We start from the raw sequence: 11757 nt of genomic DNA, 5'->3' as shown, positions 1-11757 counted from the left end.
CGCCATTAACAACCTTGGGAGCTTCAACAACACCCATACAACCCATCGAAACAAAACAGTTGGGTTTTGATCACCAACAAAACCCAACAATATGTTATACTAAAAACTCGAATTCTTCACTTCCACCGAATTTGATCTTGACGCCATTATTGCCCTTCAAAGCTTCAACAGTACCCAATCAAACATCAATTCAACATACCCAACACTTTACAATAACAACCAAAAATTTAAACAACCAAACACTTGATTAAAACACAACAACCCATATATTCACTTTCGACAAGATATACAACCCTGACCCTTACGACCAATCTACACGGCGGATAAAAGTATTCAAACACATTACTTTAACTTTAAAGAGAACAATCTTGACAGAGCACACAAAATAATCTACAACGACACAGAATGAATAACACTTAACTAACACAGTTATAGTTATATGAAATCAGTTTTGTATAAGCACAGTTATATGAAATCAATTTGTTTCGAGAGAAAACACTTAATGAAGTTCAGTGAAAGATTTAAAAATCTACTCACTTATGATACGCTCCTGCTATCAGCTATCAGTAGATTTCCAGTAAGAAGCCTCCCTTCTTCTCTGTGTAAAACTTTATTTTTTCTTATCTGTGTGAAACTCCTATTTTGTTAAAAAAAAACTCTCCGTGTGAACTCCTCTATGTGTCATTTTTTTTTACCCCCCCCCCACCCCAAAAAAACAAGGATGAAGGTTTATCTCTTTACCTTTCCTATCTCCACTAATATTTATCATTTTATTTTATTTTATCTATTATTATCTATTATTATTATTATTATTTATTGTATTAGGAAAAATATATAAAAAAAATGGGGTGTTATACATTCCATCCGTCCGTTTTTTTGATTTTTACATTCAGATTGAATCAAACATTCCGTCTGAGGTTTAAAGTAATTTATGCATTGGGCAACTTTTTTTTTTGTTTTTCACCACAAAGGTAGCAAAGAGGGAAAATAATCCTACGTGGAGGTGAAAAAAAGTGACTTGCATTGGGAATGCTCTTCACATGTGCAACATGCGTGATTTTATAGTGACGTAATGATGACATAATGGAGCCACCTCAGTGGGTATGAGATGTCCACTACAACATAGCCACATGATCTTCCGGTGGGACACATATAACATCTAAAATAACCGAATGGTAATAGTGGCCTAATATGTTAAATTAACCAAAATTGTTGGCCCAATTTGCTCAAGAAAAAATTTTGGTCTAATTTGATCAAACGAGCAAAGTTCATGGTACATAATATCAATTTTTTCATATATATACACATCGTACAAAAAAAAATTATCTTACCTCAAGAAAGTTAGACTCCAATACTAGTGAAACGACATTACTCAACCATGGTGCGTATCCGAAACAGACGAGGGCAAATCATATTGAAAACTTGCATTCACCAAAGAAGAGAGGGTCTTGTATCTACTGTTATTACAACCTATGGGATTACTTGTATTAATTCCTTACTCTTCTCTCTTTTTTCTTCTCTCTGGTTTCTTTTTTCTTTTCCTCCTCTTCTCGTCTCCTCTTTCTCTTTTTTTTATATCTCTTTCTCTTTCTCTCACTTATTCTTGTGGTTCGTTGATCTCTCTTTCATCTAGCGTCCCCTGTCTCTCCACGTGTCGCGGCAGTTTCCATGTGGTTAGGGTTCTGCAGATCTGATCCATTATTGCATATTTTCTCTTTCCTACATCGCATCCGCCCACTTGCCCCACTAACCTCTCATGTCATGAATATGCCCTATACAGATGCCCCTCTCGGTCCCGTTGACATTCGGCGGCCCCCTTTTATGGTCAGAGGACAGACAATGGGACCGAGAACTACCTCTTCCCACCCATCTCTTCTTCATTCTTGGCACGTGCTCTGTCAGTATTTCCACGTGTCCAAAGCGCACTCGTATCGATCATGTCTTTTCAATTTTTGAGGCCCCACACGTCACCTTCCCCCTGGTCCTTTTTCTCTGGTGATTACTTTTTTGCCCTTGTCTCTTAGAATCCCGCTCAAACCTTTGTCTTCCCTCAAAACCCCCACTCCAATATTTCATTTTTTACTTCATCTTCTAGCCTCTTCCACTTCCTCTTATTGTTCTCCATTTTCGTGGGATCCTCCAGCTCCATTCAAGTCTTCCTTTCACCTTGCTTTGTTGCCCCTTGTTGCCTTGCATCTCAGGTTTGTCTCTATCCTTTCTCTTCCAATCAATTGTTGTCTGGTTAAAATCATTTGTGTTACTGCTCCCTTTCTTTTTCCTTTCGCATCTTATTTTCACCATTGTTACATCAGTTGATTTCTCCCTTTATTTTATTCTGACATATCGAGTCTGAATCGGTGAGCACCTCAGCCACTAGATCCAACGGGTCGGAGTCCTCTACTCCCAGATCTAGCAGTCATACTGCGGCTAGATCTGAATCCCCGGCTTCAGGCTTTGCCAGCCCTGCCACTGAACCATCTACTTCAGGAAGGAAAGCCACTCTTCCTCCCCCACCGTCATACCATTGTAGACCTAACTTAGATGCAGTTAAAGCTGCTTATGGTATTCCGACCGACGTGGTCCTTGAGCACGTGTCTGGCGTCACCCATTTCCCTCATTTGGTAAAACCGCTGCCATGTTGTTTTATCGCTACCATATGTCAGATAGCGGCTGGCTTGTGTTTTCCCTTAACCCTTTTGGATATCGAGGTATGTAACCACTTCAACATCCCGCCATACCAAGGCATAGGTAACTTTTGGCATGTCCTATATGCCGCGAATCATTACAATGAAACCCATTCACCTAAAATCCAACTCGGTGATATAATAGCTCACTATTATATAAAGAAGAGCATCAAATTTTGTAGTATAGGGTATCAATCTTTCTGTACGCGTTCGCAGAAGAAGTCTTTTGTCCTCCATATCACAACTTCTGGTAAGGTCTGACATTACTATCCTTTGTATGTGTCTGGTAGTTTTATCTCCGTAGACCTTCAATCTGAAGTTTCTCTGAGGAATGAGGAATCTTAGTTTCCTTAAAAGTGGTACGTAAAATCTTTGGATTTGCAGTGCTACTTTCTATTTTTGATTTTAACTTGTCTTTCTTTTCTGACTCAGGTTGGAAACCTGACTTGCGATCTCAAATTTACGCCGGCATCTCATCCGAAATTTTTCAAATACTCCGTGACTTGGGAAGTGCCCAGTGTGAAGTTCTCGGCATCGATCCAGAAAAAGGCAACCCTCTTCTACTTGATGATCCCTCATTGAAAAACATTGGTAAATACCAAGGCCCCCTTTATCGCCCGCCACCTCCCAAAGAAAGACACCCCAAATCCTCACCCCTCCTTAAAAGAAAGGCCCACAAATCCTTCAAGTACACCACCAAGATCTACCACTCCCAAGCCGTTGCCCGACGATCCGCCGCTCAATCCCACAAAGCTACCTCAGATACCGCCGCCCCCTCTTCGTATTCTGCTTTAGCAGACTGGGAAGATGATTTTGCTCATCCCTCCTCTACTGTTCCTACCGCTGCCATGGCCCCCAACAAGCTCAAATTGTGGGAAAGCAACTTCGAAAGTGATGAACCCACCGAAGTCGCGGGCAAGAGGCCCCCAACAAAAAAGGCCCAGACCGCGCCTCCAAACCCCACTGAACCCCATGTTGCACCGGCGCGGCCCTTGGCTCCCACGCGCCATCATGGGAAAGACCCTCGCCCATCGGGGCCCCTGTCTTCTAGTGTAGTTGCCATTTGGCAACCTCAATTCAAGGTTAGAGACCGCGATATAACTATTCGTGACGACTCGACCTTGGAGAACCCTGCCGTCGCAGCCTCCCTCTTCTTCAACTCTCATCTTCCCAAGGATCAAGTATATGGTGACTCTGGCTCACTGGCCTCTCATAGAGCATCTATCTACCATGGCTGGGAAAAGGTTTGTCTCTTTCCCTCTTCTCCTATCTTTTCCTTTATATACCTTGTTAACAAGTTATATTTTCAACTGAGTCTGGACATCGGCTACGTGTTGCGCGGTCTAACCAACACATTGGAATCTCTGGAGGTCGCGAAGCAGGAGATTCAGGGGCCTAAAGGCTGGAAAGTGAAGTATGCCAAGCTAGAGAAGGACCGGGACGATCTTCGAATCGTAGCTGTGAAGGCCCAAAAAGTGCTCTAGCTAGCTGAAGACAAGCACCGCGATTATGTAGCGGGGTCACTTCCAAAATGAAGAGCCATAAGGAGACGGATAAGTTCGCCATTCAGGCCGCTGTGGATAAGGTCGTGAAGGATGTCGTGGACTGCTTCTGAAGCTTAGCTGAGAAGAAGATTGCCCGCGAACTTAAACAACAGCTCGAAGAGCTTATCTGCGGACGCCCTTCTTCCAAAGACCGCCTCGATTGCGACCCTCAAATCTCAGTTCCAACTCTGGTCACCTCCCCGATTGAGGCTGCTACACCAGTGCTACCCCTACCTACTCCCAGTGCGGTCACCTCCCCTATTTCGGTGGATGATGATCCTAACTCCGCTGTGGATGTGGATGAAGTTTTCTCTCAGCAGGACGCGACCGAAGGACAACAGTGATGTAGCGAAATTGTGTTTTTGTATTTTTGTTCTTTTGCAGTTCACATACTCTGACTAGTTGTACTTTTTGTATTTGTGTATGTCTCTTTGCCTGAATTTCTGGGTATGCCCAGCAGGTCATCAATCAAACTCGTTTCTCCAGCTTCCCCCTTCTCATGATGTGAGATCCCAACTTTCTTAGCAGGTCTAATTTCAATTGAATTACTTCTGAGGTTTATGTTAGCTTTGAAGCCTGTTGGAGGCCGTTCAGTTTGCCCCCTATTTGATTTGGACTCGTGGTCTGTGAAAGGCAAATCCCCCCTGTCTTTGGGCGGCTGTGAAGCCTGATGGGGGCTTTTTTGTGCCCCCAAGTTTGATTCGGACTTGTGGTCTGCGAATGGCTCATCCCCCCCGCTGTCTTTGGGTGGCTGTGTAGCCTGGCGGGGGCTTTTCTCTACCCCCAAGTTTGATTCAGACTCGTGGTTCGCGAAGGGCTCATCCCCCCCGCTGTCTTTGGGCGGCTGTGTAGCCTGGTGGGGCAACTCAATTTGCCCCCAAGTTTGATTCAGACTTGAGGTCTGCAAATGGCTCATCCCCTCCTTCCGTCTTTGGGCGGCTGTGAAGCCTAGTGGGGCAACTCAATTTGCCCTCAAGTCGATTCGGACTCTTGGTCCGAAGGGCTAATCCCCGTCTTTGGGCGTCTGCCTGGAAACTGGTAGGGCAACTTGATTTGCCCCTAAGTTTGATTTTCTAAAATTTCCTTTTCAACACATTTGAAGGAAGTGCATTCTTTATTCATCGACATAATAATCTTTAACATAAAACATCATTTCTCTGTTCACATAGCTTTAACTACGATACTCCGTGTTTAAAAGACTAGATAAAAGACTCTACTCATGGAACTTTTTCAACAATCTAATGTTCCACGACTTCTCTATCTTGTCCCCTGTCGCAGTCTGCAATCCATACGTTCCAGAATTACCCTTCTCCCTGATGACATAGGGTCCCTCCCAGTTTGGACTTAACTTTCCTTCATTTTCCTTCTTGGTGGCCAGGGTAACTCGTCTCAGCACGTAGTCACCCACCTTGAAAGATCGCGGTTTCACACGTTCATTATACTGTCTCTGTAAGGTTCTATGATATTCTTCCAACCGAATGCGGGCTATTTCTCTTCTTTCTTCAATGAGATGCAAATCAGTAGCTAATATCCTCTCATTCACACCGATTTCCACAGCCTGGGTCCTAGTCGTGGACACTATCATCTCCACTGGTATGACGGCCTCTACTCCATATGCCATTGCTAATGGTGATTCCTTAGTGGATGTCCGCGGTGTGGTACTATAAGCCCATAACACGTGATTCAACTCGTCCCCACGCGCCTTTTCACTCATCCAATTTTCTCTTTAAATTATCCATTATGATTTTGTTCGATACCTCAGCTTGTCCATTCCCCTCAAGATTGTAGGGAGTTGAGAACCCCTGCTTTACCCTAAACACCTGAAGAAACTCTCGCACTTTTCCCCCAGTAAATTGAGTTCCATTATCTGCGATGATCGTATGCGGCAGCCGAACCTACATATGATATTCTCCCATAAGAACTTATTCACGTTCTCTTCCTTAACTTGTTGCAAAGCCACACCCTCCACCCATTTGGTAAAATAATCAGTAGCGGCCAACATAAATCTCCTCTTTCCGCTCGCCATAGGTAGAGGCCCTACAATATCCAATCCCCACATGGCGAAAGGCCAAGGGCTGAACACATTATGCAAGGGCTCAGCTGGTAAATGTATGAACGGTGCAAACCTTTGGCATTTCTCACATTTCTTGGCGTACTCTATGGCATCTCTCTTCATATAGGGCCAGAAATACCCCTGTGATATCAACCTGTGGGTAGTTGTTCGCCCTGCAGAATGACTCCCACAATCACCTTCGTGAACCTCAGCCAGAACTTCTTGCACTTGCCGCGGACCTATACATTTTAGCAATTGTCCGCTAAAATTTCTCCTATATAGGTCACCCTCCAGCATTGTGTACCTCTGACTCAGTTGTTCCATTCTTCGCCTCTCCTGCTTATTCTCTATCTCTACTCCCCTCAAGAAAGTCTTTATTAGTTCCATCCAACCCTGATCCCTCTCGGTGGTGAGCCAAACCCCACCCTCATCTGATGTACTTGGCTTGCTCAAAACCCTAACTTTAATAGACTAACCATCTAAACCAGGAAGAACCACCGCCACATAAGCCAAAGCATCGGCGTGTCTATTCTCTCCGTGGCCTAAGTGGGCAAACTTTATTTTGTCAAACTTGCTTGCCTTTCGTTGTAGGACCTCAAGGTATCTCGCCATCCTTGGGCAGCGAGCCGCAAACCCTCCATTCACTTGACAAACTACCAAATTGGAATCTGAGAAAACAGACAACTCATTCACCCCTAGATCTTTGGCCAAGTCTAATCCAGCTATCACAGCTTCATATTCAGACTCATTATTTGAAGCTACAGGGGACCCCAGTTTCATAGATAGCTCAAGGCGATTGTTTTCAGGAGTCACTAACACGACCCCAATTCCATTTCCTGTATCAGTGGCAGAACCATCTGCGAAAACTCTCCACCCATTGCGAATATCCCAAGGATCCAAAGGATCGCGACTAACCTCCCCTTCAGATTCAATTACCATTTCCTCTCCCCAAGTGGGGTCTTCTGCTGGAAATTCAGCCAGAAACTCCGCCATGGCTTGTGCCTTTTCTGTCGTCCTGATTTGGTATGTAATCTCATAAGAACTGAGTAATACCACCCATTTCAGCATCCTACCTGACTTCTCGGCCTTCAACGCTTGCTTGAGAGGCAAATTTGTTACTACCACCACAGAATGAGCTTCGAAGTAAGGCTTCAACTTAAGAGCTGAAAATATCAAGGCCAAAGCATACTTTTCAATCCTACTGTACCGGGTCTCTGCGTCCAGTAGGGTTTTGCTTTGAAAGTAAACTGACTTTTCTATCTTGTCGATCACCCTCACCAGAACTGAACTTATCGCGTACTCGCTAACACCCAGATACAAATGCAACTTTTCTCCCTGTTCCGGCCATGATAGCAGGGGTGCCTTCCCTAGGTAATCCTTCAACTCTTGAAAGGCTCCTTCACATTCCGTGGTCCAATGGAAATCAGGTGTTTTTCTCAGCAAGCGATATAGAGGTAGGCATTTGTCCGATGACTTGGAAATAAATCTATTAAGTGTCGCGACTCTCCCAGTTAGCCTTTGTACTTCCTTCACATTCTGCGGAGACGGCATTTCAATCAACGATTGAATCTGCTCTGGATTCACCTCTATTCCGCGATGGGTGACTATGTAGCCCAGAAACTTTCTTTAAGTTACCCAAATGTGCATTTCTCAGGATTGAGTTTCAGCTTATGCTTGTGCAGTATGCCAAAAGTCTCATGGAGGCCTTCTAAGTGTTCCTTTTCCGACATGCTTTTTTCCACCATGTCGTCAATGTATATTTCTATCCCCTTTCGAATCTTGCTTTCGAACAACTTTTCTCCCAACTACTGAAAAGTAGCTCCTGCATTTTTTAAGCCGAAGGGCATCCTGATGTAACAATAGGTACCACCCTCCACCACAAAAGGTGGTTTTCTCTTGATCTGGCCCGAACATTGCGACCTGATTGTATCCCATCGATGCATCCATGAAGGAAAACACTTTGAATCCTGCCGTTCTATCTACTAACTCATCCACCCGGGGCATAATGTAACAATCTTTCGGGCATTCCTTGTTTACATCTGTGAAGTCAACACACATTCTAACATTGCCATTCTTTTTCGGTACCGCGACCACATTCAACAACCATTATGTAAACTCTACTTCCCTTATTAGCCCCGCCCCCTTCAGTCGTATAACCTCTTCGCGAATCCCCTCAGCGTATTTGGGCCTTATGCTTCTCATCTTTTGTCTTACAGGCTTAGCATCTTCATTCATATGTAAGTGATGACAGGCATACTCTGGGTCTAAACCCGTGATATCCTCAATTACCAATGCAAATATATCGGTATTTTCTGTCAAAAACTGCACCAGGGCTTACACTTCCATTCCTCCGACAAGTCAGCTCCAACCGATGTAAACTTTTCCTCATCTCCCACCCTAAGGTTCACTACCTCCAACTCATCCAAAGTTTTCGGTCCGAGCAAAGGCTCGTACACTTCTATTTCCGCTGCCTCCTGTAATTGCTATGTTGATCCTGGTTCGTGTGACGACCCCTCCTCTTTCGTTATGCGGACCATACTCTTTACAGTAACCTGGTGGATGTTCTGTGCTGCCACTTGATCCCCCCTTATCTCGTATGCCCCCCCCCCCCCATTAGTAGGGAAGCGGATCACTTGGTAAAATGTCGACAGAATGGCCTTCATTTCTTGGATCCATTTTCTCCCTAGAATGGCATTATACCGGGAACTAGAGTCCACCACCATAAACTTGGTGAATACCGTTGTCGGACCTACTGTAACTAGTAGCATCAATTCCCCCATGGGTTCTGTCATACTGCCGTTGAACCTATACAGATTGGTTTGAGGAGCTTTTACTTGATCTTTACCAATATTCATCTCCTCCATGGCTCCCTTAAATAACAAGTCCACTAAACTTCCGCAGTCTATCAACACTCTCTTTACCAGATAATTGTCTATCGCTATAGTAATCACCAATGCATCCTCATGCGGGGAAATTATTGACTTTATGTCTTTTGGGGTGAACATTATGCTTTTCTCACCCATCGCGGTTCCGCGAACTAACCACGGTATGCTCACCACCTCATTCACCTGTTATAAACTCGCTGTCTTTCTTATCTTTTCTCTGTGTGCATTTCTTCCTAGGGTTTCTCCACTAAAGATGACATTGATGGTACCTAAAATTCTAGCCGGAGTTGGCACTCTCTCGGCTTGACGAACCTCCGCGACAAACTCCCTGAGCATCCCCTTTTCGATCATTATCTCCACTAACCACTTCAAGGCATAACATTCATTAGTGGCATGATTCCTGATCTGATGATATGCGCAGAATGATTTCCCTTTTACCTCCACAGGTGTACTCCGCGAACCCTCAAAATATTGTTGCCCCTTAATTAGAGGCAAGATTTCCTCTAAGGGCCTGTTGAGCGGAGTATGTTCGACTTTGCGGTATGGCTTCCTCTCTCGGATATCGTTTCTGCCTCGGTCCCCCGTCCTCTCCGGACCTCGGCTCTCCCCTCTGTATGCTCCTCTCTCTCTTTCTTCTATCTTACTTTTTCCCTTTCGGTCATCTTTATCGATAGCCTACACTGCCTTCCTTGATCTCTTATGTTCGTTCGCATTCCTTTACATTATATCCTCGTATCGTATGTATTTTTCTACCTTTGGATACAGAGCATGCAAATAAGTGATTTCGATTTTGGAAACCGACTCATGAACTCTAGTTCCCGACCTCAAGCCGTGCTGGAAGGCTATGACCGCTGTATATTCATCCAAATTTTCCACTCTTAGCGTCTCCTTCTTGAACCTACACAGAAACTCTCTTAATAATTCCATGGACCTTTATTTTATGTTGAACAGAGCCGCGATATCAACCACCCTTCTTTTTTATTGTATGAAGTGGTCAACAAATGCGCGCTCCAGTTCTTCAAACCTTTTGATGCTCCACGAAGCCAACTTGTAATACCAATCTGAGGCTCCCCCCTTAAGACTGGCGGGGAACATCATGCGGCTAAACCCATCATACTTATTCTTCTGCCATAACGGCATCTGTTGCTGAAAATGGTGCAAGTAATCAGTCGGGTCTCTCTTCCCATCATACCTCTCAAATCTGGGTTGGGAGAATCTCTTAGGTACTTTCGAATTCCATATCGAATCTGCCAACGGATTTTTGTTGGGGCTTGCAACCTCCTTCTGCGTTGCGCTCTGGTTCGCCTTTTCTGCTACGCGGTTCATTTCCCTATCTTTCTCAATCATAGTATGTACTACCTCCAATGTGATCCCCGCCGTTTGTTCTACGTCCGGTGGCGGGTACTCCTCATTCTCCCCCTCCACTTCGCTACTCCAATGATCCCCCTGCTCCGTTTCACCATGTGTAGTTTCTCTCTCTTTTCTCAACTCGTCATTCTCATTTCGTAACCTAACTATCTCCTCCTGGAGAAGTCTGGTAGCATCTGCCGCCACGTCAAATATTTCTTTCTCTCCTACCCTTTCTATCTCAGCGCTCTCTGTTTCCTCAGCCGTCTCTCTAAATGTTGCTTTCTTAGGTCTCCCTACTCCTCTTTTTACTACAGTGGTCATTTTCTTTCGGTCCTCCACCGACAGCGCCAAATGTATCTACTGTTATTACAACCTATGGGATTACTTGTATTAATTCCTTATTCTTCTCTCTTTTTTCTTCTATCTGGTTTCTTTTTTCTTTTCCTCCTCTTCTCGTCTCCTCTTTCTCTTTCTCTCACTTCTTCTTGTGGTTCGTTGATCTCTCTTTCATCTAGCGTCCCCTATCTTTCCATGCGGTTAGGGTTCCGCAGATCTGATCCACTACTATATGTTTTCTCTTTTCTACATCGTATCCGCCCACTTGCCCCACTAACCTCTCATGTCATGAATATGCCCTATACAGGTCTCCAAACTAATATTTGGTGTTTTGAAAGATGCACAAGCAATATACAAAGTCTTAAAGTTACGAGGACAGATTGTAATAATTTTTTTATAATCATGCATCCAGCAATATATGATGGATAAATCTTCTAGGACAGGACAACATGAGCTTGAAAGAAGTTGATTACATAGTCTTTCATCGCAAAACTCAACATGAGCTAGAACTAATTTTTTGAGCTAGGAAATCTGATTGCTGGGGGCATTTTGAGGTTGATAGCACCCAATTCACTTCTTTCAGTCGATAATGTACCCAATACCGGCAATACGCATAGAGACAGATATGTCATACGTACGTTGTGTTGTAGAGCAAAAGTGATCCATGAAGCAATATCGTCATCCTGAAACCATTGACAAGCCTTGAACACAATCTTTTGTATGTCTGTCCCATCATGTAGACCAAGAAAATTATTAACCATCTCCTTAAACTCTACATTAATATATGAGAATTCTTAGTGAGCAACTTTTTAAAATATAGTTGTTGATCAAATTCCAATTTAGAAAGAGAAGAACATATATATCTCCATTGCCTTGATAGTCCACACTAGTTCGAATCGCTTTCT

The 11757-nt window shown here is 44.0% G+C and overlaps 2 protein-coding genes across 2 annotated transcripts; both read right to left on the bottom strand.

The window, feature by feature from the left end:
• Positions 1 to 5441: 5441 nt before the first annotated feature.
• Positions 5442 to 5849, bottom strand: LOC147489313 (uncharacterized). Its single transcript, XM_086574612.1, has one exon. It carries the CDS (start codon positions 5847 to 5849, stop codon positions 5442 to 5444), a length of 408 nt encoding a protein of 135 aa, XP_086430738.1.
• Positions 5850 to 6752: 903 nt separating this feature from the next.
• On the bottom strand, positions 6753 to 7832 carry LOC147489312 (uncharacterized). The gene has a single exon (XM_086574611.1). It carries the CDS (start codon positions 7830 to 7832, stop codon positions 6753 to 6755), a length of 1080 nt encoding a protein of 359 aa, XP_086430737.1.
• Between the last annotated feature and the right edge of the window lie 3925 nt (positions 7833 to 11757).

This window comes from Coptis chinensis, chromosome 7 (assembly GCF_015680905.1).
Source record: "Coptis chinensis isolate HL-2020 chromosome 7, ASM1568090v1, whole genome shotgun sequence".
Taxonomy (NCBI): domain Eukaryota; kingdom Viridiplantae; phylum Streptophyta; class Magnoliopsida; order Ranunculales; family Ranunculaceae; genus Coptis; species Coptis chinensis.
The sequence above is the reverse complement of the archived record's forward strand: the minus strand, read 5'-3'. Positions and strand labels throughout refer to the sequence as shown.